The sequence below is a fragment of the Cyanistes caeruleus genome, chromosome 8, assembly GCF_971803275.1.
Source record: "Cyanistes caeruleus chromosome 8, bCyaCae1.hap1.1, whole genome shotgun sequence".
Taxonomy (NCBI): Eukaryota; Metazoa; Chordata; class Aves; order Passeriformes; family Paridae; genus Cyanistes; species Cyanistes caeruleus.
The window spans coordinates 18,848,057-18,873,573 of NC_141708.1; the positions used below are offsets into that span (position 1 = coordinate 18,848,057).

Consider the following 25,517-nt stretch of genomic DNA (forward strand, 5'->3'; position numbering starts at 1 on the left):
GCTAGCCCATGAGGTGCTGGCTTCTCCCCTCCCTTTTTCATTCATTCGTTGCTGATAAACTCTGAATACTGATAGTTGTTCCCTGATGTTCCTCTTTCCTTTGTAAGTGACTCCTGCTAGGGTGTGTTTGTAATACAGACGGGCAGGGCAGCCTCCAGCTAACAACCTTCTGTGCTTAAGATTGAACAGTTGGCAGCAGCTCCACACTAATAATAGTACTCATTAAGAACTTTTCACAAGACTGGAAGAAAATGAGCAAACCCTGTAAAAAACACTTTTTTTACAGGTTGTAGGAAGAATTAAAACCTGCCTGAGATAGATAAAATTTGCAACAAATACTCAAGTGTGAGGGTCTAGTAACATAAATGACCTTCTGGAAGCCACGGATTCTGCTTCTGTCTTCTCTGTAACCAAAAAGAGAACGTTTCTGTATCTCAGTTTCCTCTCAGTAAAACAAATAACAGATTTCTTCTGTCCATTGAAAACGGAAGAGAAGGGACTGTAGGTGCAAAGGGTTGTGAGTAGTGCTGACTGACATCTACTGGTAAACCAAAACAGGCTGCTAAGTAACTAGAAGCTTGGCTGTATTTGTGGGGGGTCAGGGGATTTATGTGTTCCTTGAACACATAAATGAAAATAAACACATGAAAAGTTAGGCTTGCTCATTGTCAAGACTAGGGCATCATGTTCCTGGAGAGACACAGTGAAGAGGCAGGACCAGGAGCTTTTCTTGCTGCTGGCCACGGCTGGTTGGGGCTGCTTATTGCCAGATGCCTGAACCTCCTCTCAGACATCACTGCCATGCCCTTCCCTGCACACATCCGTGAATCTTTGCCTCACTTGTACTTTGAAATCACGGCCAGGACACCGCTTCCTTCCCCCTTGGCTCTAAATCAGGAGCACAGCACCTGCCAGAGTGGGCTTCCCACCACATCCATTGTTAGTGCCAACATAAATAACAGTGATGGTATAAATAGATAATATTGGCTTTTCACAAGTATTAAGATGGATGTTATATGTATAATGTTCGAATGGCTTTGCTGTGTGAATGTAGTTTTTGTCTCTCCTGCTATTAGCAAAAAAATTAGGCATAAGTGGTAATAGTTGATATAGTATGTTTGAACTGCCTGCCCAGTTAGGATAACCCCCAGTGAACAGATGATGGGACCTAGCTGCTATCAACACTCACCGCCTGTGGAGAGCAGGAGCCAAAACCCAAATTAAAAGATGATAAGAAAGGAATTAAAACTGCAGGCCAAGAAATGCCCATGCTCTAAAAAGGTGGATCCGAGGAGTGGCTATGCAAAATAGTTCCTGGAAGATATAAACTAGTTAATGAGAAAGTCTGAATATGCATCAAGGTGATGCAATAGAAATGGTATATAAAGGGTGTTCCTGAAACACCAAATGTGCTCTTGGCAGAGCACCAAGCACCCGGCCATTATTCTTTACTTTATTATCTATGTCTCTTATTGTCTTTATTAAACCTTTTAAATTTTACCAGGAGAGTGAACCTTGTTTTTCACAGTTATAACTGCTGATATATCTTCAAAGCACTTTATACTTTTCCAAACATCTTCCCAAAGACTTTAACCACTTCAAGGCAGAGCTGGCACAGTGGAGTTTGGAAGGCTACCCTCTGCAGATTGAAACAAAACACAATCACACACCTTTGTTTTGAGGAACAAATACTTTACCCATCAGACATGTATTATCTAAGTAATATCAGCTCCTGATGGGAGGCCTGACAACACGTATTTGAAAAGGAAAGCTGTATGAATTTACCATTTGGTGTATTGATGTTATTTCTCAACCAGCTTGAAAACACAATTGAAAACTGCACAAAAGCAAATACCGGGAACAAGTAATTTCCATGCCTGCTCTAGGACACATCATACACATGGCAGCATAAACGAAGAACAGACAAGGCACAGTGGCATGAAGATGTACAAGAAATACAAGATTAATGCAGGCATGGGCACATGCCAGTAACAGAAGTTGTTTTACACTGAGAAGCACTAGCACTACTAAAGTCACAGCATAGGGGGAACTGGTCTTTCTGCCAGGAAGAGGGATAAGAGCTGACCTGGGAGACCACTATAGCCTGCACTTCTTGTCTGATCAAAGCCAGAGCTGGTTTAGGGCTCCTCAACATTGCAGACTGACTGCTGTCCCCCAAGTCCAGTGGAGAGGAAGCTGCCAGGCTGTTCTTGCCAGAGAAAGGGAGAGCCCTGGCAAGCTGAGCTATAGTCTCCCACATTTACCAGAGACAGGTAGAATGAGAGGCAGACATCTCTCCCAGCTGCAGTGGCCCTGTGGAGACTCCTATGCTCTCCAGTTGCAGAGGAAAACTGCCTTCCCAAGTTTCAGGCATGAACAAACACTGCACGTGAACATTACCATTTTTGTTCCTCCTGCCGCCATAAAGAGCTGACTCAGTGCCTGGGAGCTGGTTGCCGGTGCTGTTGGTCGCTGTCCCATGGATCTGAGTTCAGCTCTCACACCTCTGCACTTCACCTGCCTTTCCTGATAGTTATGGGAGTCCCTGTGCAGAAAGGAGCAGGGGTGTGAAGGTTATCTTCTGGTGTGTAGTGACAGGCAGGGCTCTTAGGCAGTGCTGCCGTGGCTGCAGCATCCCTGCCTCAGTGGGAGGTTATCTGTGGGGCTGCTCTTGGGGTTTGGCACAGCTCAGAAGGGGAACAGAAAATAAACACTGGGCAATGCAGAAAGGGAGGTTCTGAGTCACCTTCTCTGTTGAACAGAGCAGCTAAACAACACTATCCCTTGTGAGAAATCTGAGGCCTTGTAAAGCCAAGCTTTACAGATATTAGGTTTTACCTTCATTTTCTTGGCAGAACCTGAGTTCAGGGTCATCGTATCCTCACAGTAGTTATTTCTAGGTTAAGGAGCTCAGCCTCAGCCAGTAACATATCTTACACTGGCTACTAGCACAGGTTCAACCACCTGAAGCAGACAACTGCTGCTTGGATCTCTCCTAAAGTACCAGACCTAGTTCCTAAAAGATCAGCATCCCAAGCATTTAATATCTGTGCAGTAATACAGACTCAGAATCTCATCCAGTAATTTGAGTCCATGGATAAGGCAGACCCTCAGAGAACTCAAAAGAACAACAATTCTTTTTCTTACTTTGCAATTATGCCTTGGTACTCATAGTCTGCTCTTGAGCCAGGATCTAAAACAAGGTCTTACAAATTAGTTTGTAAGAAACTTCTTCTATGCCTTTCAACATAGAGAAGACCTGATGAATTGACTACAAAGGGCTGTGTGCACTATTTAAGCCTATTATAGAGCAGATATGTTCCTCTGTTCAATTACAATTTAGCATATGAATTTTCTCTTTAATTAGAATTTGGAGGGGGGAAAAAAGCCTATTTCAGGAAGTTCTCCTGACAGGCTGTTTTCTTCTGATTAAGATAACAGCTTCAATGCAGAGAGGAGGAGGAAGTAAGCAATACCATTGTTCTTTTTTCAGCCAGAAAAGCTGAAGGTAAGACATCTTGCTCAATTCTGAATCCAGTGGAACTGGGAGTCAAGCACCACGGCAATATCTCACAGGTAAGTCTTGTCCCCAACAGCAGGACCAGCTGATGATGGGAAGTGAGTCATGAGATCCTGTAGTTCCTGCCTCCACAGCTCCTGTCTGAAATCCAAGCTCCCTGTGAGCTGGACAACAAGCTGCTTCTCACAGTTCCTGCTGGGCCCTTGTAGTTGAATGACACTGCTTCAATTTATCAAGACTATCTTGTGGCTGTGGCAGCCCTGACACCTGGGCCATCTGAGGACAGGGCTCATCCTGAGGTCCTTCAGACATTGCCAAAGAGGCTTTCCCCAGAATGCAGTGACACATTCATCTTAAAAAAGGCAGCAATACAAGATGCCCCTGCACAAGGTCCCCACTAAACCTACCACTGCACAGCACACTAAACAGTGTAGCACTAATGAGAGCTGTAAGCAGTGGTCTGGTACAGCTCACATTTCTATTGGCTTTAAGCCTACAGAGCCTATTTGAGGTTAACTAGGTTAACTATTGCAGAATATCAGTGATTAAGGTATTTGAAATATATTTACAATGGCTCTGTAATAGCAGCAATAGTCTGCACCAATTGCAAGGAAAGACAAGCCTCAGCAAACAGAAAAATGCTTAGAAAAGAAGTAATCTTGCATGTGGTCAAAAAACTGACACATCTCATTTTCACAATATTCTTCAATGTAGATGGTGTCAGCACCCATAACTGCAAATTTGTTTCCTTGACAAAAACAAGAAGCATCAAACTTCATAAATGGGGTGCTAGTTTGCAAGGGGCAAGAATCTTGAGATGCAATTTAAGAAGTGTGAAAATAAATGACAAAGATTTCTTAGTGTCAACAGCTATGTTAGAAATCATATAACCAGAAGTTTGTTCCCTAACACTCAGACCTAGGACTTTACCAGCTGCTTCTCATTTTAGAATATTTCAGACTTTCTCCCAATTACACTGGTGTCAACTCTTATTGCAGTTATCCAGAGTTAAGCACTAGTAACCTCTTTCCTAAACACCTGAATCTAAGGTACAGAGAGGGTTACCAAGGTAATCTGGAAACAAACTACAACAGAAAAAAACTGGCTGTAACCAGGCAGAAACAACTAGATTTCTTCTTCCCATTTTACACTAGTGATTATATTCTGCTTTCTTTCCATGACAACCATATCTTTCTCCTGCAGACCATCGTGTGTGGGCAACAAGTTGCAATATGCCACTCTGGACACAAATGTTCAGAGTTCAGGGGTCCCTACTTTTTGGGGAAGGCTAGATACACGATGCTGTGCCAGCCTGTTCAGAGGCAGAAATCTAATACATCACCTAGTGCCAAATTTAACTCTGCCTGAGATATGGGTACAGGGAGAAGGTGAAGTGGGACAGAAGTTCTAGCTCTGTGACATGATACATCATTACACTGGAGAAGAGCATCCCTGATTTTTCACATTAAGGGCTCCTGACAACAGTGCTGTCTGTGTCCAGCTGTCTGGATTATCCTAACAGTGAGGGAACAACTGACAGTGACTTGGTACTATGGCAGCCAGACTGGGAGCACTGGGCTGTTGAGCAGTGCTATAGAAATGCACATCAGACTGGCTAGAGGTTCTTGGGCACCTGAGACCCCAGCACACTTGACTTGGGCAAGATATGATAGACCCCATTTTGGGAAGAGTTGCCACTCAGGTTGTTTCTCTGTACATGTTCTGTCCAACTTTCTGCTTCTTCTTTCCCCAGCTGGTCTAGGCTCTGGGGGTGCAGCTCTTTCTGACTGGCTTCTTCCTCCTGTGAACAAGAAGAAAGTGTGACCTGCAATGTCAGCAAGCTACCAGGAAGTCTAGCAACACTCCAAGAGAGGCAAGGTGTGCGTGATACTAAAATATCTTCCCACATTCTCTCAGAACAAGCCTGGCTGTCTATTAAAGACCCAATACACAGCTGCAATACACTAATGAATGCACATTCAAGTTTTAGACCAAAAAGGAGAGATTAATTCCTTTTCATCCTTCACAAGCGCATTCACAGAAATACTGTGGCAAAGCAGATCTGCAAACAAATACTTGAATAAGACTTTGGGCATGTTCACATGAGTAGCAGGACCTCCCAAAACACTCTTTCAGAGGGGAAGGGATCACAAGACTATTCTGCAAAAGAGAGGCTTCTTTCTGACTCTTCTAGGTCACTTTGTGCTGCTTGGCTATTCTCATTATTGAAGCCACAAAACCATGAAGTAGTGACATGGCTCCCACATGCCTTGCTGCCTTTGACTTTAAGGTTGAAGATCCAAAATACACTGGTTCACTCAATATGGGCACTCTTTGGTAAAAGTCATAATTCTGCAGTGATATCCTATAAGCACACAGCTGACCAATCTTCCACCACATGTCTGATAAATAATCCACAGGCAAGATGTTAAGATCACAGTCCACGACAGCCATGAGCTGCTCTTTCTGGAAAGGACAGTTTGATCATTTCAGTATCTGAGGATGAACAGACATCTTTCTGTTCGAACTTTCTGAGTTAGAAAGCAGCTGAAGACAGGCAAATTTTATGCACTGCCACAGGACTGAGGTTGGCCACAAAGGAGCCAGAAAGTGTGTTTAAAGGTACTAGGGTTAACTGTGCAGACATGAAAACAAAAGGGCTTGTGTCATTTTGCTTAAACAGAAAAGGATTGATCATACAAAACGCTGATCCTGCCCAAGCCTTTTTGTCTTAAAGCAACAAAGATTGGAAAAGCAAAGATGATACCAGGCCCTTTCTCCCAGCAGAGCTGGTCACCTGATCTGAAGCTGGTTCAAATCCATGGAGGGCTACCAACCTTGCTAACATCACCCAGATGTTTGCCCAACAGATCCTTCCTCTTCAGCTCTTTTCTTTCTGGCAAATTGAGCTTGTCCACCACTGCATCAATCTTGGAGCCAATGCTGTTTATGGAATGTTCCAGCTGCAGCACACGATGCAGGAGGCTGAGGGAGACATGGAGAGCATTTGTAAGCTTCTACATGTGATGAATAAAGGGAGTTTCTGCAGATATCTCCCAGAGACCTCAAATAGAAGCAAATATTCCCAGATCACTGATTCACACCTACTGATGACATAGCTCCCTACTACACTGTGTTTTCATCTGTAATCAGTGTTTCTGCTTAGGATGAATCCCAGCCCAGACACAGTATAATTCCATTATTAAATATTGCACCTGCCTCTCCTTTGATATGGCCCAGTGTTTCTCAGTAGCAGAATCAAGATATACTGATTCTATGTGATATGTTTATCTTGTGCTCCTCCTATGGAAGAAATATGTTATTCTTGGACCTGGAGGATAAAGGCCAACTAGGCTATAAATCAAGGATATTTATTGCTACAGGACCTTCTGTAAAGGTATCAACTTTCCCATGCCGAGTTATTTGGGCCACCTTCTGACCTGAAACATGGCAGTATATTGCCTGTGGGTAGATGACAACTGCAGAGGTTATTCAAGCAGTGGAAAGCAAAATTTCTTAACTCAATCTTTTATAGGAGCTAGCAAACTACTTAAGTAGAACAGTCCCAGTTATCTCCTGACCTGCTTATTTACACATGTGCAAGATAAAAGGGACAAGATCTTACTGAATCTGTTCAGCACCACTGTAAAGAGTTACATCAGGGAAGGAAGCAGCAGGAAATCGGACCCCTCATTGCAGGGTGTTTAAACTACTGACAGCATACAAACATACACTTGGAACTCTTCTTTGGAGACCCAGGTGGCCTTATTGGTGTGGTTATTCCTTGCTTCCATGTAGGTTAGATTCTCATCCATGTTGTTGTCACCATAGGATTTCCCCAAATTTTCAATTTCTGTATTCAGAGCAACCTGGAAAACAAAGAAACGCCTGCAAATATGGATATTAACTCTGTGGTGGGCTTTACTGTCAATAACACAGAGCTTCACAGGCAGCAATACACTCAGTTGTATCCATGTAGAGTTGGAACTATATTTTAGTTGCCTGCCTAGTTTATACCATAAACCCAAAGATTCCTGAGGCCACTTTGGAGTGATATCTACCAAACAGATGATTTTTTTTTTCCTTCCCCTTTTTTTACCCTTTTCGCCTCTAGGTCATGCTTCATCTGCTGTTGCTCCTCTTCATCAAGGATATGGTTGCCATCTTTGTCAAATCTGGAGAAAGCTGCTGTGATCTCATGGTCTGCATGGCCCAGTCTGCAAAACAATAGAAAGAGAAAGCTCAAAGCATAGAATTATATTTAACAGTATATACTCTAACAGAGTGGGAATTTTGAAATCAGTGTATTGTTTCCTCCTGCCAGTGACAAATCTAAACATCCCAAATGGGCAAGAGATAGTTAACAAACCTATTTAGAACAAGAAAATAAACATTTGAGGAAAGAAAATTATTTTTTTTTTAGTCTTAAATTATCCAGATCTAAGCTAACTGCTCTCCTTGCTTTGAAAAACAGAAAATTTAAATTACCCTTGTTACTAAGAGAAAGGACCAAGTAGGTATTCCTCAAACTGACTCACTCACTCCTTCAAGCTGTTCTTGAAGTCTTCAAAGTCTAGTTGTTTTGTTCCATTCTGCAGGGCTTTCTGCACATCAGAGATCTGCTCCTTCTTCAGCTTCAGCCTCGTGAGTGTCCGGTTGTAGCTCTGGTACCGAAGATACAGACCCAGAATCACGCACACAGCACAGTGAAAAGTAGAACAGAGCAGACAATGCGATACAGGTGAGTTATGTGCCAAGTAGTACCAGGAGTTTTCGAGCTTTCCACAAGCAAAAAACCAAAAAGCATTGCTGTATGAACCTCATCTCTAAAGTAGAATCACACCTTCAGAATGACACTAACACGTTAACCCTCTGCTTTTCTCATCCCAGTTCTTCCTTTATCTGATTTCCCAACACATCAGCTGTTTAAGATAACATCTCAAATACTATTCCTTGCAGATTATTGGTCCCACAGCAGAATTATGACCTTCCGGGAACTTTTCTGGAATTTGCCCATGGGAAAGACAGATTTAGCCTTCTAGATTTGTGCCACTCTAACAGGCTCAGCTCAGCACAGCAGGACTTGCCATGTTATTGATCAAAGTACATTTCATGAAGGACTGAAAGAGCTTTGTCTAGAGACCATACTGGGAAGAAAATTCTCTCAGAAACACTACATCAATTAACAGGATCCCCCCAACACCTGCTTTCTCATTGTCTCATTGCCAAAGGGTCTGGGAGCTTGATTTATCCCAGAAAAGAACTGTGACTCTTGTGCACACAAGGAAGGGGGATCTGGAGTTGGCAACCACTGTTTCTCTCTAGTAAATCCCACTTAGGTCAGGGACTTCCAAAAAATGCTTCATGATTTAGCTAGAAAGTAGCACAGCTTTCGCTATTCATCACCTGCTTCAAGATGTCAGAGAGCTGCAGCTCATCCTTCTGGCTCGAAAGCTCCTCCTTGACCTCTGAGTAGGTGTCATTGATGATGGCCAGAAACATGTTCTGGGAAAGAGGGAAGAAGTGAGATGGATATAGATGAGACATCTTGCCTGCTCCAGCAGCTGAAGCAGCAAGAAACAGGCACAGATGTGCAAGACTTAGTTAAATGAGGAGTTGTTTCCCTATGGGGTATCTCTCTTGGGCATATTAACAAGGGTGAAGAAAAGGCCCACTTCAGCCAAATCATGTTTTCTTAAGTTTTTGCAGTTAAAGCAGTGACTGAAAGAACATTTGTTCCCACCTCAAATACTACCTTTGGTAGCTTCTATTGCAAAATCTTAGGTTGCATATGGACTCCTGACACTGGGTGTTTAACCTGTTTTTTATGAGCATCCCTCTGCATCCATTGACCAGGAAGCCTGTCAGACTGAAGTCTTCACCTTGACAGATGTTGGCCCTTAATTATCCTAATAATCAAATCCCCAGCTGTAGTAACACACTCTTTGCTTACTGTGGTCTATTTGCACTGCAAAGCTATTGTAACTGAAACATCTTTTCTAGGCATTTGCACCTAACCCAGGGATTGTCAGGAGGGGTCTCTCAAACACTGCTTGCAATACACGGATAAGGAGGACTCTGTTGCTTACCAGAAGTACAAAGAAAACAAAGAACACATAGGTGACAAAGTAAATAGGCCCAAGGACCCTGTTGGCATTGTCAATGGAATTGTAGTCAAAATCACCAAGAATGATCCGAAACTGGGTGAAACTGGGGGAAAAAAGAGCACAGGGTCACACAAAGGCACACACAAACAGTCCTGAGGTGAACGTGAACCTGCCTGCAGCCCAGATGGGCACAGGAACAAACCAGAGCAGGGTCTAAGTCACTCCAGAGTAGTGAGTTAAATGCATCCATAGTATTTCTGGGGTGAAGCTAGCTGATCTGATTAGAGGAAGAGGAAAATAAAATGTGGTTTTCACACAAATTCAGGTTGTCCAAAGTGTGTTTTGCTATAAATAGGAGGCATAAACAAATTTTGAATTTTCCCTGATTAAAGGCAATTGACTCAACAAAGCCATCTCTTGCAAGAGATTTTTTGAGACTCTGGAGGGATATTAAAACTGGACAGTGCTCTTCAACCTTTTGTAGTTCATAGCCCCTATAATGAAGAAAGTTTAAGTGTATTGATCCAAAGCTTCCTTATCTCAGTTTTCTCCTGTAGACCCCTCAAAGGCAGGACCTGGATGCCCAGAGGTCTATGGAACACAAGCTGAAAATAATTGCTGTAGCAGATACCTCCATTAACATCACAAATTACTTGAGCAGGCCCATGGACTGCAGGATTGTCTGAGACAGGATTTTAACTCATTTCCCCAACACTCTTATGCATGCTCATCCACCCACTGGTCATCCTCCATTTCAGATATATTGATCAGTATCTGTGGAACTTCTATGGAAATCAATATCCTTACCAATATCCATCATACCTCTTGTCCTTGCTGACAAACAAAAGCCAAACAGAAATCTGCCTGTTTCCCTCAGTTTTCTCACTTCATTCTTTTGTTCATGAAGATGTCACAGCCAGAAGGCTGTGAGCAACTTATTAACCATTGTGGCTTTATTAGAGTGAGCTACAACAGGTGTCTGACTGACATTGAGATCTGCAACTGGGGGGAAGTGCAGAAAGCGGTTAAAATTATTTTGATAAAATTATGGAAACATGGTACTAACTTACACACTTACATGCATTTAACAAAGGTACTGAAGTTTTCCACTTGTGTCCCAAATAGAAGGTAACCCAGCTGGGCATAGGCAAAGAAGACAATGAAGAACATAATGGCAAAGCCCAGGATGTCCTTGGCACAACGTGCCAGCGTGGAGGAGAGCTGGGTCATTGTTTTGTTAAAGCTAATGTACTTGAATATCTGCAGGATGGAAGAATGGGGACAAAATTAGACCAAACCATCAGCTAGGTCCATCTCTCTCATGCATGCACATGCTTACTAAGACAAGATGCTCACTACAGGACCAAAGTACTGAGGAGAAAGTTGGCTAGGAATGGTGGCTTAGTCTTCAGGACATTTATTCCAGGTGTGCCACCATCTTTCTCTGGGTTCATAGACACATGACTATGTTCCCTCAGAGGAAAATATAAACAGGAAACTGCTAGAAGGACAGATTTTTTAATGTTGATGAGGAACCTTGATAGCTTTCTGCCACACCAAGATGCTTTAGCTGAAATGCAAAGTCCATGTCAACAGATGAGTGATTTCCAGCTCTGGAGTGACCATCATGAAAAACAACCCATGGTTTGCAAGAATATCTCAAGAATACCAAAATAGTACAGGATGGACAAAGTTTCATGGTACTCAGCATTTTCTAAAACCACTTTTACACTGCAGTGTCTGAACTCATATCTCTGACTATCTACAAATAACTGACCTCAGAATGCAGGGTGAAAAGTTACCCAGATTTACTGCAAAACAATTGAGGAATTTACTGAAATTTACTGCAAAAAATAAGGAAAATTCTCTGTTCTATAGTTATTACACATCTACTTAGAAGGATAGAAGAGACAAGCCTCAAGCTGTCCAGAAGGAGAGGCCTGACTGGAGACCTGGCACCTCACAGACCCCCTACAATACCTTGATCCAGGCAAAAAATAAGTTGACTGCATTCATATTGTTGTACTGTGTCTGCCAGAATGCCAGGAATTCAAAGTCTGCATAGGTGTTGGGGTGTTTCAGCAACTCTCCCAGCAGCCTGTTCACCTCAGTGGTGCGAAAGATGTGAAACCCAATGGCAACAATGGAGAGCTGCAAAGAGGAAGAGGAAGAGTCTGCAGTGACCACTGTTCCTATACTTTCCGTGGAAATTAAAATGTCACAGAACTCATTGGAATCCCACTTCAGAATCTGGTGGGCAATGGAAGTATGGTCTGGATGTGCTGAATGCCCTGACTTTACAGTCTCTTGGGCATCTCTAAGAATTTCCTCCTAGCAGTTCTTCCAGACACAAGAGCACGTGTCAATTTACTCTGCTGTTCAGTTTAGTATTAGAGCAAAACATGCACCCAGTTCTTGCCTTACCTAAACTAATTTCCACATTCCTTCATTTATTTTGGCTCTTATACATCTCTGCCATTGCTCCCCCCAAAAAGTGTGCAAGGATCCTCACCAGAATGACAACCACATCCAGAATGTTCCAGATGCTGGTGAAGTACTGAAGCTTGTGGATACGGAGCTCCAAAGCCTCTTCCACCACATAGTAGAAGATGAAGACACAAAATACAATTTCACAGGCAACAATGAAGAAGTCCCACGCGCTGACATATCGTATAAGCTTCACTGTCCGGATTTGCCAGGAGGGAATGGCACCACCAGTGGCTGGAAACTCAACCACTAACCTTGAAGGGGACAAGGAAACAATTTCAAACTAGGGGGTGGAGGCTCAGAGATAATTTTGAGAGGCATCAAACTTGAGCATGAGATATCCACCACAAGCAGAAGCGTTGTGTATGCGTTTATGCATCCACATCTCTGCTGCTTCACTGCCTGTGGTAGGAAAGGGTGAATGGTGACAAGAAGTGTGACTGGTTATTTCAGGAAGACCAAGACTTCTCACTAATCCATACAATTTCTACTGACACCACTCAGACCCACCCCAATGGTGGACCATAATAAAATATTTGCATTTTAAGAAACAAATTGAGGCATTGAGGAAGATGAAAGAGCCTGAAGAATTTTTGTCAGGACTCAGCTTACCTCAGAACACAGAACAGATTGATATTTGCATTATACACAGAGAAATCAATAAAGACAACTCGTGTTCCCCGATCCAGCCACAGTTTCTCTTTCAAGACTTGCAGGGCTTCAGCACTCTCTTCTCTGGTCATCTTGAGGTCTATGTAGTATCCTCCCCCACTGTAACTGGTTAGTCTTCCCCAGTGAGATGAACCACCCAGCTCCTCCTCAGAATGGTACCTCCACCTGCAACAGACAAGGCACAAACAACGGCTTCACCTGCCAGGCTTGTATGCCTTGTATGGCCTTGTATGCAGGAAAAATTATAACTTCAAGAGGAAGAGCAGTTTTCAACTGAAGAATTGGCACAATTCCTACTCCTGATCTGACCCTACATAATATTGGTAACCATTATGGTTAGTTTTCTGGTTTAGTGCTTTCCAGCAGTGACACAACATGATTTGCAATACTATGGAGGGAAAATTCTGAGGTTTGTTGGCTATATCAGTCTTGTTTTCATGGAGGTTATTCTCAGGATCTGCTCTGTTGCCTTCTACCACATCACACACAACCATCTGCTTAGAATGCTCTTGTACTCGTATTTCCTAATGAATAATAGCTTCTCATTCATGTATCAAGATTCATGCAGTGAGCAGAGTTTTTAAACTGCAGCTACTTCACAGTATTATAGGGAAACAAGTTGTCAAGATGAAAGGGATGCACTCCTTTTTCTCTGGCTCCTGAAATCCCAGAGGAAAGCAAATAGTAACAGCTGAATGCCAGCTTGCCATTTGATGGATCTGGCCCCAAAGGCCTTTACTTATCCTCACTTTCTTAAAAATAGGTAACAATTTCTTCCTATATTCCCACTGGATTTTTCATGGCTTTCCCAACATGAAAACTCGTTCTGTTGTGCTTCTCCACAAAGAGACACTAGACCTTATTTATAGACAAAAAGGGCTTCCTGCCTCTGACTGCAAGGGGAATTCCAGCCTTATGTTAGAAAATCATCCCCAGCATCCTTCAGCTCAGCAGTTCTTATTTGAAGAGACTAATTTGGATTAGATGTACTTACGCCGTTCCATTGATGAGCCCAAAGGAGACCCTTTCCTCCTTGTCTTCAGAGTATACATCATAGCAGCCCAAGATTTCCTCCTTGAAGTCATCATGGACCACACAGGAGTTGTTCTTCACCTTCAGCTGTCTCATGCGTGGGACACCCAGCAGCAGGTTCTCGTAATAGATGTATGACTGGGTGCTGTGCGCTGCCAGGGACTCGTTGTTGTACCACTTTGTCCAGTAAAGATTATCCAGCAGGGGACCTTGTGCATACTGCAAAGGAGGCAGAGGAGAGCAACTCCTTCATAGCTCATGCATCAGAGGAATTTCTTAGTCTGGGATTGAGGTAGGAAGACCTGACCCACCCCTCTCCAGTCCCCAGGATGAAAAGTAGTAGAAGTTTGTGTTGCATGTATGTTAAGGAGAGGAAAGAGCAGGGCTGGTGGATGGAGGAGGGATGCTAGGCAGCAGGGTCTCTGTTGGTTTCTCACAGGCCTGTAATGTGTCTGTGGCACCTTCTATGCCGTATGAAGAGACGAGAGCTCTACGAGTCTCATTGTCTCTTCTACTTCAGTCAGGACACGTTTCACAGAATTGCCTTGGCACAAGCTGCGAACAATGAAAAGTGCATGTGCCAGTGTCCTGGAAATGGTGGGGAAACAATAGGGCCATTGTTTGCCAGAGTGTTTTAATACAACAGAAAAAGGCAACCGTAATTGACAAATAATTTCTGGCTGTCAGAGATAAGTGGTTGCAATAACTCAATGGCCTTCACTGAGGTTCTTGTTATTCTTTCACCCATTCTTTGACAGAAATATGTTAGATCCCAGATGTTTTTCTCTTTCATTCTCTTTGATAAAAGTCACTGCAAATTTTACTCCAGCTTCTTCCTAAAGAAGCTATAGATTAGACAAGCCCAGGCATGAATTACAGGCATGTTAATTTTGATGTTCTCAAAATGCCATGAAAACAGACATAGGCTATTACTAAGACACCAGCTTGAAGATATTGAACTCTAGGGTTCAAAGCCGCTTGCATCACAAGAAAACCTGAAGTAAATCCCTTGGCTTCTCTAGTCCAGTACTTCCTATCTGTGAAATGAGCTGATGCTTCTATCACCAAAATTATTTTGTTATGTCCTGCCTGTTTTACTGGGAAATGGACTCTTCTGGGCACACACAAAACTTAGCCTAGCCAGTATTCTGGACACAGTGCTCAGGGATAAATTATACTTTAAATCAGTGAGTATTTTGCACACAAATGTTACTGTAACTATTGCTAGTAGCTGGCAAAAGCTTGTGGCAGCAAAATGTCTTGCTGAAATCATTAGATAGTACTTCAGAGGGAACTGAATACCCCAGTCTAGCTGAGTTTCAGGGCTCTCCATGGCAGGCCAGATTGGTACTCACCACCCAGAAGTCAGCCATGCTGCCGATGGACTGGAAGGAGACACGGCCATCTGTAGAGGTCTGCAGGAAGAGCTCAGACATCACTTTGGTGTAGTAATAAGCATTGGAACTTGTCATTCCATATGTCACTAAGAGAAAAAGAGAAGGGTCCTTCCTTATACCTGAATGTTGGAGTCTGATATAAATGTATTTATATATTCACTTTCTATGTACCTTATATTTTCACAGGTAAGCTGAACAAGGCACAGGGGAAGAAATCTTAGGGCTTTCTGCTTTCTTAGGGATTTACAAACTTATCTGCTCTGTGTTCCAGAGTTTAAATGGTCAGACTGACTGACTCTAAGAGTTAAGTAGTGATAGAAGACCACTGGAGGACACAATGAACATTCTGGATAACAGTTTTTTGTTTCCAGGCAAAATTTCTGAGGGAAATTTTATCTCTCAGAACAAAGTCCGTGATCTATTATATTTTGAATTTCTGATGTGAAGTCATGAAGGCACAAAGACCACCCTATTTTCCCAAGTGAAAAGCTCCAAGTAAGTTTTCATCTACCAAGAAACTCCAAGAGGAGCAGGCTCTAACTTCCACAAACATGGTGTTTCAACTCTCCAGTGCTCCTTCCTTCAGAAAAGTCATCCATCATGGTGATCACTGAGAATATGTCCTGGCCTTGAAAGGACACCAGGAAAATAAAGCACCTGACATTCAAGACACAGCCCCCCGCACGTCCTGGGTGATGAGTCAGTGTGTGTGACAACATGTACATCTGTGTGTGTGTCTTGGTTCTTTAGGAAGAGTGACTGTTTCCCTGGGCCAGAATGATAGTAACTTAGGGTGGTATTGTCTGTCCATCTCTCCTGCCACAGGGTCCATGAAATATAACCCTCTTCACTGTCCCATGCCACAGGTGCTCACTTGTGATAAGGAACGAACCTTTGCAAAACCAAACAGCCATTGTCCTACTGACATAAAGTCTGTATTAGCATTAGCATTCAATACAGGGACACATTACATTCACTCAAGGACAACAGGGTGAACTGCCATCTGCTTTATCACCTCAGCCACCCATCCAGTCTCAGAGGGGAAAATCTCCCTGAACTGTCTTTGATACCGGGAAGTTTCTAGAGCTGCTCTCTGGGTGTTGAGCATTTGCTGTGAAACTGAGAAAAGACTTTGGGCACTGACTCCTAGGACTGTGGAGTCAGTGGCTAGAACTGATAATGCCAATCAGAAAATACTGCTTAAGTCTAACCAACGTCAGTTGGCATTCATCAGTAATTTTACTTCCTTGAGCAGCATTAATTCTGTAGGTTAATGACAACTTCTTGCTGCTGTGAGAAATACAAAAAATGTAGCATTTACAGCAGAGCAAGGAAGACTTGTAATAAAATCTCACATTATTCCCCTCACGCTGCAGGCAGACTTGGTACCTATGAGATATGACAGCTACTTACATAGACAGATGTCCACCAGGAACATAACATAGACCAGCAGCTCTCGCAGGGTGGTCTTCACGTAAAGCTCCCTGTTTTCAGCTGTGTTCTCAGTCAGTGTAGTGCCCCACAGACCTGGTGGGTATAAAGAAGGGACCATAGAGTTTTCACAGTGATTCTCAAGGGTCATGTGAGGAGCTGTAGTCCTGTTCCAAAAAACACCACTGTTGGGAGTTGAAGTTTTGTTGCTTTTCAAGGCCAAGCCACTTTTAATTTCAAAACTTAACCTATAAAAACATGCTAAATACCCCTAAGAGGAACCATTCCAGCATGAGTAAAAGATTTGTGGCTAACTAACACTAAAATATACTGGCTTTTTATTTTGCTAAATCACTATTTAGTTTTACGTTCTTTTGTTTTCTGTGCATTCCACCTGATCTTTTCCTGACTGTTTTTCAGCTTACTCTTTGAAGAAATTCAGTCCTTGTCACAAATGCTCTTGAAACCATAATATTTCATCTCAGTCACCCATGTGCCAACAGTTGACCTTCTGAGAGGTCTTATATTGCAGAACTGTATCTGGTGTTAGCTTTACAACTATTACTACTTTTAGGGTATATTGAACCATTAGGTCCCAAATATTTGTCTCTTGCTTACCAAAAAACTAGTGCAATTTCTTTGCTGTTTTCTTGTCATAAAACTCAATCAAATAACTCGATATTTTCAGCATAACATTTAGAGCCAAATTATCTTCAGAACATCTAACGATGGAGCTTAGCTGAATCCAATACACCAAATGCACCAGCTAAAGATCCTATTTCTTCACACAACTCATTAAATGTCACCAGGGTTGTCAATAAGAGAGAAATGCTTCCTTTAAAAGGAGCCTTGATATTTCGGGTTGGATGAACCATCTGATACCATTAGTGTATTTGTTTGTTCTTTTTGTAATGGCTTTCTGTTGTGATTTCTGGAAGGCACCTGAAGTTAAAAGGCATAAGAACTTTAAATTGAAAGTCTAGTGATGAAAGCCATGTCAATAATTGCCATAGTCTTCCTGCTTTCTGCAGCTCCTAGAGAGCTCAGCCCTGATTCCTATCCCCAGTAGGATGCAACAACCGTCTTCCTGCAAACCAGGATCAAAGCTGATCAAAGGCCCCACATTTGAAGTCATCTTTGGCAGATGCAAATTTTTTTTTCCTCTGGAGTAAGCAAAACTTCTAGAAGTCTGTGTGCATTTATCCTGTCATTTTGATAGCTCTTTGGCATCACAAGAGATTAGAGAGGTTTTTTGCACCTTTAACTGCCATAGTGACTGTTGCAGCATCTGCTGTCTCTTCTGGGCAGGCAAACCACTAGCCTATTCTGGACAATCCAGACCAGTGACAGAAATGACAGCCTGGAGATGATCTGGATTAACTCCCGTGGAGGAGAAAGTATCATGTGTTCTACAGGAATCTTCACAATGGAGAAAAACACGGGGAAACAATTTGTCTATCTCTTCAGGTCACTTTTAAATGACTACTTTCATCCTTAAATATGACTATACTGCAATCTTTTGTTTGGGGTTTTTTCCATGAGCAGAGAACCCCTACTATCCTTATGTTAGGAGCAAATGCACAGACTTTCTTTACTTTGAGAGCAGAAGTGTACTCAGGAACACCTAAATTTAAGGACACTCAAATATCCTTGAGAACTTGGTTCAGAGACTTGCCCAAAATGATACCTGGAGGACCATGAGACTGCTCCAGTCCTTTCAGATTGCATGCTGTAGTTGTAACTCTGTATCAGCTGAGGTTTATATTCAGCTATGTCTTTAGGAAACATGCCAGGGAAACCTATCACCTTACACATGAAGCATGTCCCCATCTGTGTCTGCTTTGGCACCACCTAACCCCTTGGGGATGCAGCTATTTTGGACGTGACATTTGGAGTAGAAGGACCCAAGGCTAGAAGATACCCAGTTTTCCTTATGGCACCTTGAATGACCAATCCAGCACTCACACGGCTGAGCAGAGAAAAAATAACAAAATCTAGAAAATAGGCTATGAATGCAATTCATTTATAAGTCTCACCTTCCTGATAGAAGCAAGACTGATAAGAATTACTGGCAACACCTACATCATCTTCTGGGTGTGCGTTCAAACCAGACTTGTGACCCAGGTGAGTGACTAGCTCACTGTCTCAGGTACAGCTGGAGATCCTCTTCCAAAGGCAGTGGTAAGCTGGGTATCCCTTATCAACCACCATGCACCCAGATTCCCAGCAAAGTCTGTCCATGGGCTGACCATGGAACAGCAGAGGTGGCAGAGGCAGGCAGGAACCAGGACACAGAATTCCTTGGACACCGCTTAGAGAGGAATGGTCCTGAGCAGTGGCACCAGGAGCAGCAGTGCTCACTACTAACCCAGCACAGTAACTGATGAGAACACGAAAAAAGCTTAATAATCCAACTACTACCACTAGCTATGGACATGTAATCCCAGGAAATGGTTTTTAAGCAAAAAAAACAACCTCTCAAACTCTCATTGTCTAACTCACTTATAAGTACTTCTTCTATTTTCCATGAGAGACACCAAGGTGATTAAATGGAAAGGGAAGGGGGAAAGCCAGCAATGGACAGGCAATGAATAATGATGGCCTAGGAAAGATGCAAAGGAAGCAAATTCTTCAAGGAAAATGTCCCCACTTCTGTGAGGCTCAAAGAGGCCTTTGGTCAGTCTGCACTGGCCTTTGGATTCCCAGCTTTGGTGTTTCCTACAGCCCTATTTACCACCCTTAGTGTCAGGACACACTGCTGCAACAGTCAGAAGAAAATAATGTAGTATCCTGACAGTTATCATCATTTGAATGTTCCAAATTGAACTCTGGCATCTCAAAAATGGAGATTGGATGTTAAAGCATGGATATGTTTTTCCATTTTAAGCCCCAAACAATGCCTAGAAGAAAGCATTTCAGAATAAAGCAGGTAAATGATACACTGCCTAGGAGTAGTCTGTAATTAGCTACCAAACCCACTCAGCACTGTTCCTTGGCCAGGAGAAATCTCGTAAGCCCCTGCTCTGAATTCCATGTGAGTTAGTAGTGTCAGACTGTAATGGCAATGACAGAAGTATTGGTCATAGAGGGGCTGTGCAATTCAGGACCATGCTATACCATTATTTACTCACTTGTACTGTTTGAGAGTATGGCTCTGAGAAGGGTTCTTGCCTTCCAAGTGAGGAAAAATAAGACACATTGGCAAGAATTTTTTTTTATTTGCTTAATCTTTCCTGTTTTTAAAATATTAGGATTTTATGCCTTCTATAAGAAACTGTTCAAACAATGCCCTTACTCAAGATTGTATCCTGACAGGAGACTTACCTTGCCCCCAAGGATTTTGTTTGCCTCTGAATAAGCCTATATGGTATTTCATTCCCCTTTGTCTTTTAAACTGGAAAAAAAAACACCTCTTTCTTTCAGCTATCTTCAAGCAAAGCATTATTTGATACACTGCTGTAATCCCACCCCCCTACATTTCAGTCCTGACAGTGCTAGATTCTTCTCTGGTAGATAAGTCTATCAGCTCTTATGTTGCTGTAGCACAGGGACCAGTACCACTCTATCTAGAAGATGCACACAAAGACAGAATAGTCTCACCACCACAGTGATGGCTCCTGGAGATTCACTGCACGACCTTGAGCACACCACTAAGTCTCTTGCCTTGTAGTAAAGGTAACAGGACAGACCATGAAGCTATAGCAAGGCACACAGAACGAGGATGCTCCTTTCAGGTCAGCCAAACCTCTGGAATAATGCTACTGCATGTTGAACAGGTCCCTGCACAGACACTATGAGGTTTCTACCTTCTGCATCCTTTCTCTTCCTCCCCTCCTTCCCACAACATTGCTCTGAGGGCTAATAAGTCCCTTCTAATGAGGTATCAGAGATTTACCTCGGATGCCTCTGAAGATGTAGAAGCAGCACTTGAGGAAAGGACTTTTCTTCCCATTCACAACTTTGCTCTGTTCTTCCTGGTAGGGCAGTGGATCCTCAATCTCTTCAAAATTCTCATAGGGATTCTCCAGGATAGACTTGGGGTTGTAGATGGTTTGAATTTTCAAGGAGGTAGAAGGAGAGCCATTGTAAACAGGATTGTCCCAGGCTTTCTTCCCCACTGTCTCCAGTTCATGCACCTCCATTACTTGAAAGTGGCTCTCAGCTCTGCTTAGGTGAGACAAACTCATGACTGCTCACTGCCACCAGAAGTACTTTTTAACTGGAATTGCGACAACTGCCTGTCCAGGCTGGAATTAAGTTAGCAGAGAGATAATCAATGCCGAAGAGCTTGTCTGCCTCAGCAGCCAGGAGAGGGCACACCAGCAGCTCCCCACAGAGAGTAAGCATCCTCTCTTTCTTTTATATCAGCTCAGCTGGTGACACCGATCAGAGGGGTGGCACTACTCGTTGTTAGGAACCAATGTCAGCCCTATTATCACAGTCACCCTGGGAACACTTGCAGTGAAGGGCCAAAGAGCAGGAGCTCCACGAGTGGCAGCGCCCAGGCAGGAGGGAGGCACAGCATCCTCTTCCTTAGCTCATTGTAAAAGCAGGGGTGAAACACGGGAGTAAATGTAGTGGTTGTTTTGGAAACCAGGGGGTGTAATCTTCTGCTTTCACGGTATTTCCATGAGCCCCACAGTGGCTGCCAGTCCTGAGGCAAGCCTGATTAAAACAAAAAACCAAAAACAACAGAAAACACAACAAAAGCGAACCAAACAAACAAACCACCAAAACAGCAAACGGGCAACACTGGCAATAACAGTGGCTGGGAGTTGCCTGCATCCACCTTGCCAGTGGCCACCAGCAAGTCCTGCAGATGTGTCACTGTACCCTGAGGGGTCCCAGAGCTTAACCCTGGGATAACACACTAGTTTTGGTGAGGAGACTATCAAAGAATGTGTAGCCTGAGCCTTGTCCTTCCTCAGGTCTGACTACATAACTCAGAAGAGGTGCCTCTCTATGGGAACTGAGGGTTGCTGTTTTTCTGGCATTACCCAAGGAAGGAACATGACTCTCACACCTGTAGGCCTGTCTTCTTTGGACTCTAATTATTCATACAGGTGATGTTGTCAAACCAGCTGGGATATGCAGAGATGTCCCCTAGATGTCCCCTAAGATCATGGCACTAAGCAGCTGCTTGAACGAGACAAAACCAAACTTGGCACAGGGCACTAAGAGGGCAGCCTCAGTGGCAGAAAGTCACTGGAGGTCTGGGTTGGATCCTTTGACTGAATTTGGTATTATTAGGGCCTGTTGTGTTTCATTACTCCCTAGCAAGATGAAAGCAGTGGCATGGAAATAGCGGGTTCAGAGGAGGGGAAGCATTTGCAGAGCCCCCAAGCAGCAGCAGTGCTAAGGGATGAGGCCTCAGCAAAGGTCACATGCCAGAGCCAGGCATCCAGTTGCACTCCTGGGACCATACAGCTGGTATCCCTGCCCACGCACAAGCAGTGTGACTTATGCATGGAGCTGCTGCTTTGGGGGAACATAGAGGTTTTTTCATTGTGCCTGTGGCACAGCACCAGTGCACATCCCATCCTATTTTTCAGGGCCCAGGTACAGTGCAGATCCACTGTCTCAGTGGCTGGGGCACAGAGCAGGTGGTGAAAGGGGAGGCGTTGTCCTGTATGGAAAGACCAAGCCACCCACCTAGCCCAGAAGACAGGTCATGTCTGTGTCACCTGATTTTGAAGAGCCTAACACAAGGAAGAACCAAGAGCACTCTATAATTAAGGAAACACGTGCAAAGCTTTACAGGCAGCATGGGGGGTGACTCAATTTATGTGGGTCTAGAAAGCTTCTTTTCAGCCAGTAAACTTGAATGATGGGAGATGTGTCAGCTGGGGGAGAATATGATCCAGACTTTAGGACCTCATAGATCACTCTGCTATGCCCTCTGTGGTGTTTGATGCAAGCTTGTGTGGAGCAGCAGTATTTCCTTGCTATGGAACAGTGTATGTCTGGTAGCATCTGTGAGCACTTACATCTCTTTTCCTTACAGTGTCTTGGGCCTCATTTGCCAAACTTTCATTCTTGTGAAAACAGAATTTCTCTTCTCCATTCTTCTTTGTCCCTTCTTTGTTGAGATCCATTTTTCAGCAGGCCTAGAAGAAACCTTTCAGAGATACCCAGGAAAGACTGTTTCTAAAACCAGAAACCACTATCACAATGGGTTTCAGCATGTTAGGATAAGACAAAGTACCAGAGCCACAGAAGTTTTTCTGTCAGTATGCCAAGCACACAGATCTTTAAATGATATCCCACACTTAATTCCTTTGTGTAAAGAGAAGAGAGCACCAAGGAGTTTGTAAATTCCCCCCAAAAAAGCACTATCAAACACTGAATTAGAGCTAGAAAGCATTTAGATTTCATGGTTAGAAAAAAGTCCTGTCAGTTAATGAAGAGCAGTCACTTGTTGGGACTGAGGTGAGTCTGCTCACCAGACAGGCTCTCCAGGAGCTCACCAGCCACTGCTGAAGTGGCCCTGGCAGGGACACTTTCACCAGCTAGAGGTGATGCTGGGACACCAGTTACAGACCAACTTTCTGTGCTGAATAGAGCTGGTAAAGGACCAAGACAGAAGTATCCCATTCTATAACAGAATCAGTTTCAGCACAGATTTTGAACAATACTTTTAGTTTTCTTCCAGGAGCTTAATCATTGTCACTGAGGTTTAAAGTTCTACAGATGCCTCATTCATGATACAGAAGTTTAGCAGCACACAGTATTCTATAATCACTTTTCACTGCATCTAAAACAAACAAAGAAAGAGAAACAACCATGCATAAATAATTCTATAGCCAAGTTCCTGTTTTCTTACTTAGGGTGCTATGTTAATTCTCTTGGCAATAATCCATTTTCAGCTGGTTCTCATCAACACAAGCATTTGGTTCCCACTTCCAGGCAACATGAACAGAGCTAGAGATAGTTGTTATCTCTATGGATTGCATCAGGAACAGAGAAAGGGAAAGTGGTGCTGACAGCACTAATCAACTGTTAAGCATCAGAAATAAAAACCCAGGCTTCCAAGCACAGTAGCTTGGTATTGAGTAAACTGTTTATGACACATTTTGAAAATTTTCCCAGCATAGTGTTCATTCATGTGTTTTTCATTACTTTTCATTTAAATGAAGTCTTCTCTGCCAATCTCTTTTTTTGCATGAGACAGGTGGATTTTATCTTACATTTGAATCTACATTTGAATAATATCGTTCTCATTCTAGTTATGTTCAGAGACTGAGGAATCCAACCATCTCATGAGAGACTTGTTGAGGAACAGGCACAAAAGGTGCTTTCTGCAGACCAAGATGTAAGGACTGCTTCAGTAAGCAACCCTACATGTCTCCAATCTGTCAAGAAAAATCTGCTTGAGGAGGAAAAGGTGAAGAGAGAGTGAAAGACATTTTAGCTAAGGACAGATAGAAATTGACCTATAAAAACTTGTTACCATGATGTACAACTTAGCAATAAGTTTTCATAAACATCTGTACAAAGACATATTTACTCACACACATTTCCTAACGCATTAGAGTGCTGTTGTTACATCCATGTACCCGTGCAGTGGCCTTCAGTGGGAACTTCACTGGCTGGCTGCAAATTCACAGGGACTGTGCAAGTGCAACTCCACTTGAGCAGAAAGAAGCAGGTATAGGACTAAGTTATCAGGTCCCTTACAAGATAATATTGATTTTTCCTCTTTTTAGAATATAGAGCTAAATTTTCTTGATCTCTAAATCCAGTTTTGATTACAAAGAACCTTTACTGTCACTCTGCCGGGTGTTGTTTTCTTAAGGCTTCATTTTGATACATGCAGTTGTTCAGATCCATGTGTGGGCATGTTACCACACACACATGCAGCAAACATGCTCTGTGTTCCTAGGAACTGTCTGGGCCAACTGGCATTGCTGGGAGAAAGTCTGCCTTTGACACACCGTGGGCAGTGATGAGCACCACACCTAAAAAAAAACAGAAGCGCCTGAGGAGGACCAGCTTCAAAACAAACGTTATTTCCTCCTGTGCAATGAAACCAGCTCTGGGGAGGCAACCAACCCACAGTTTACTCCCAGAGGTGACCCACGCTTGTCACAAGTCCGGGAGCTTCCATCAAGGGGTTCAAGGAGTCACTTCTCATAGGCTGGGCTGCTGTCAGGGGCAGGATGTTTGGATACAGGCTGCTCCTTTGACCCAGATTTATCACAGCCAGCAAGAAGAGGGACACACAGTCTATGTCCTGTGGCATATCACAAGCAAACACCTGCCACTGGCCCTACAAAGATAAAGCAGGACTCAGACCAAAGATTTTTTCCCCAATCCAGCTATCTGCCACATGCAAGAGAGTCACTGTATACACAGAGTGCTCACACAGTGTACTCTGTGAACACAGCAGGCTGTGAGCTTGTGTTGAGTAAGTGTGATGAGAAGAAGGAATGCTCATCCCTCTTGGTTTTTAGGGAATGTTGCATTAATATATGGGCTAACATGTAGGGAAAAAAATAGCAGGATGCATCATATGTGAGATTGTATTTTCCATCACCTTTGTTAACAGATGCAAACATGATGGAGAACTACAGTGCAACACCCAGCTTTCTGATGGAATAGCATAATTCATAAAATGGGAGACTAGTGAAAGAAGGTCTCTGTTGTGGAATTGTTTCCCTCCTCCAGAACTCGTGTCCCTGCTGGAGTTCCCACTTTTAGATGCACCAGCACTTTTTAATGTATTTATTCTCCAAAGCGTAGGTAAAGCCTGTAGTTTTTTTCGTCTATTCACTGAAATATTGTTTGGTTTCATTAGCTATTATTTGTACTTCAGTGCTTTTCATCTACTTACTCCTCAGTTACACACTTATGAGTTTAGTAAAGCACTTA

The 25,517-nt window shown here is 43.1% G+C and overlaps 1 protein-coding gene and 1 long non-coding RNA gene across 3 annotated transcripts in view; one reads left to right on the forward strand and one right to left on the reverse strand.

The window, feature by feature from the left end:
- The window catches only part of LOC111931118 (uncharacterized), a 32,246-nt gene extending 6,969 nt beyond the window's left edge, over nucleotides 1–25,277 (forward strand). The window contains exons 2-5 of the long non-coding RNA XR_002865454.2: nucleotides 3,494–3,576; nucleotides 5,274–5,398; nucleotides 8,119–8,261; nucleotides 23,873–25,277. This is a non-coding gene — a long non-coding RNA (uncharacterized LOC111931118). The remainder of the gene's footprint in view (nucleotides 1–3,493; nucleotides 3,577–5,273; nucleotides 5,399–8,118; nucleotides 8,262–23,872) is intronic.
- Nucleotides 1,672–21,017, reverse strand: PKD2L1 (polycystin 2 like 1, transient receptor potential cation channel). 2 transcript variants are annotated; one of them, XM_023929538.2, is made up of 15 exons: nucleotides 20,542–21,017; nucleotides 16,629–16,742; nucleotides 15,174–15,301; nucleotides 13,781–14,037; nucleotides 12,727–12,951; nucleotides 12,140–12,368; nucleotides 11,608–11,778; nucleotides 10,706–10,887; nucleotides 9,610–9,730; nucleotides 8,927–9,025; nucleotides 8,063–8,184; nucleotides 7,620–7,737; nucleotides 7,253–7,389; nucleotides 6,358–6,505; nucleotides 1,672–5,321 (listed from the first exon to the last, which is right to left on the reverse strand). In XM_023929538.2, the coding sequence occupies exons 1-15, from the start codon at nucleotides 20,831–20,833 to the stop codon at nucleotides 5,136–5,138; spliced, it is 2,529 nt and encodes an 842-aa protein (XP_023785306.2). In that variant the 5' UTR covers nucleotides 20,834–21,017; the 3' UTR covers nucleotides 1,672–5,135. The 2 variants fall into 2 exon arrangements, with proteins under 2 accessions (XP_023785306.2, XP_086756068.1); XM_086899942.1 differs by lacking the exon at nucleotides 20,542–21,017 and adding an exon at nucleotides 19,971–20,080.
- Nucleotides 25,278–25,517: the final 240 nt, after the last annotated feature.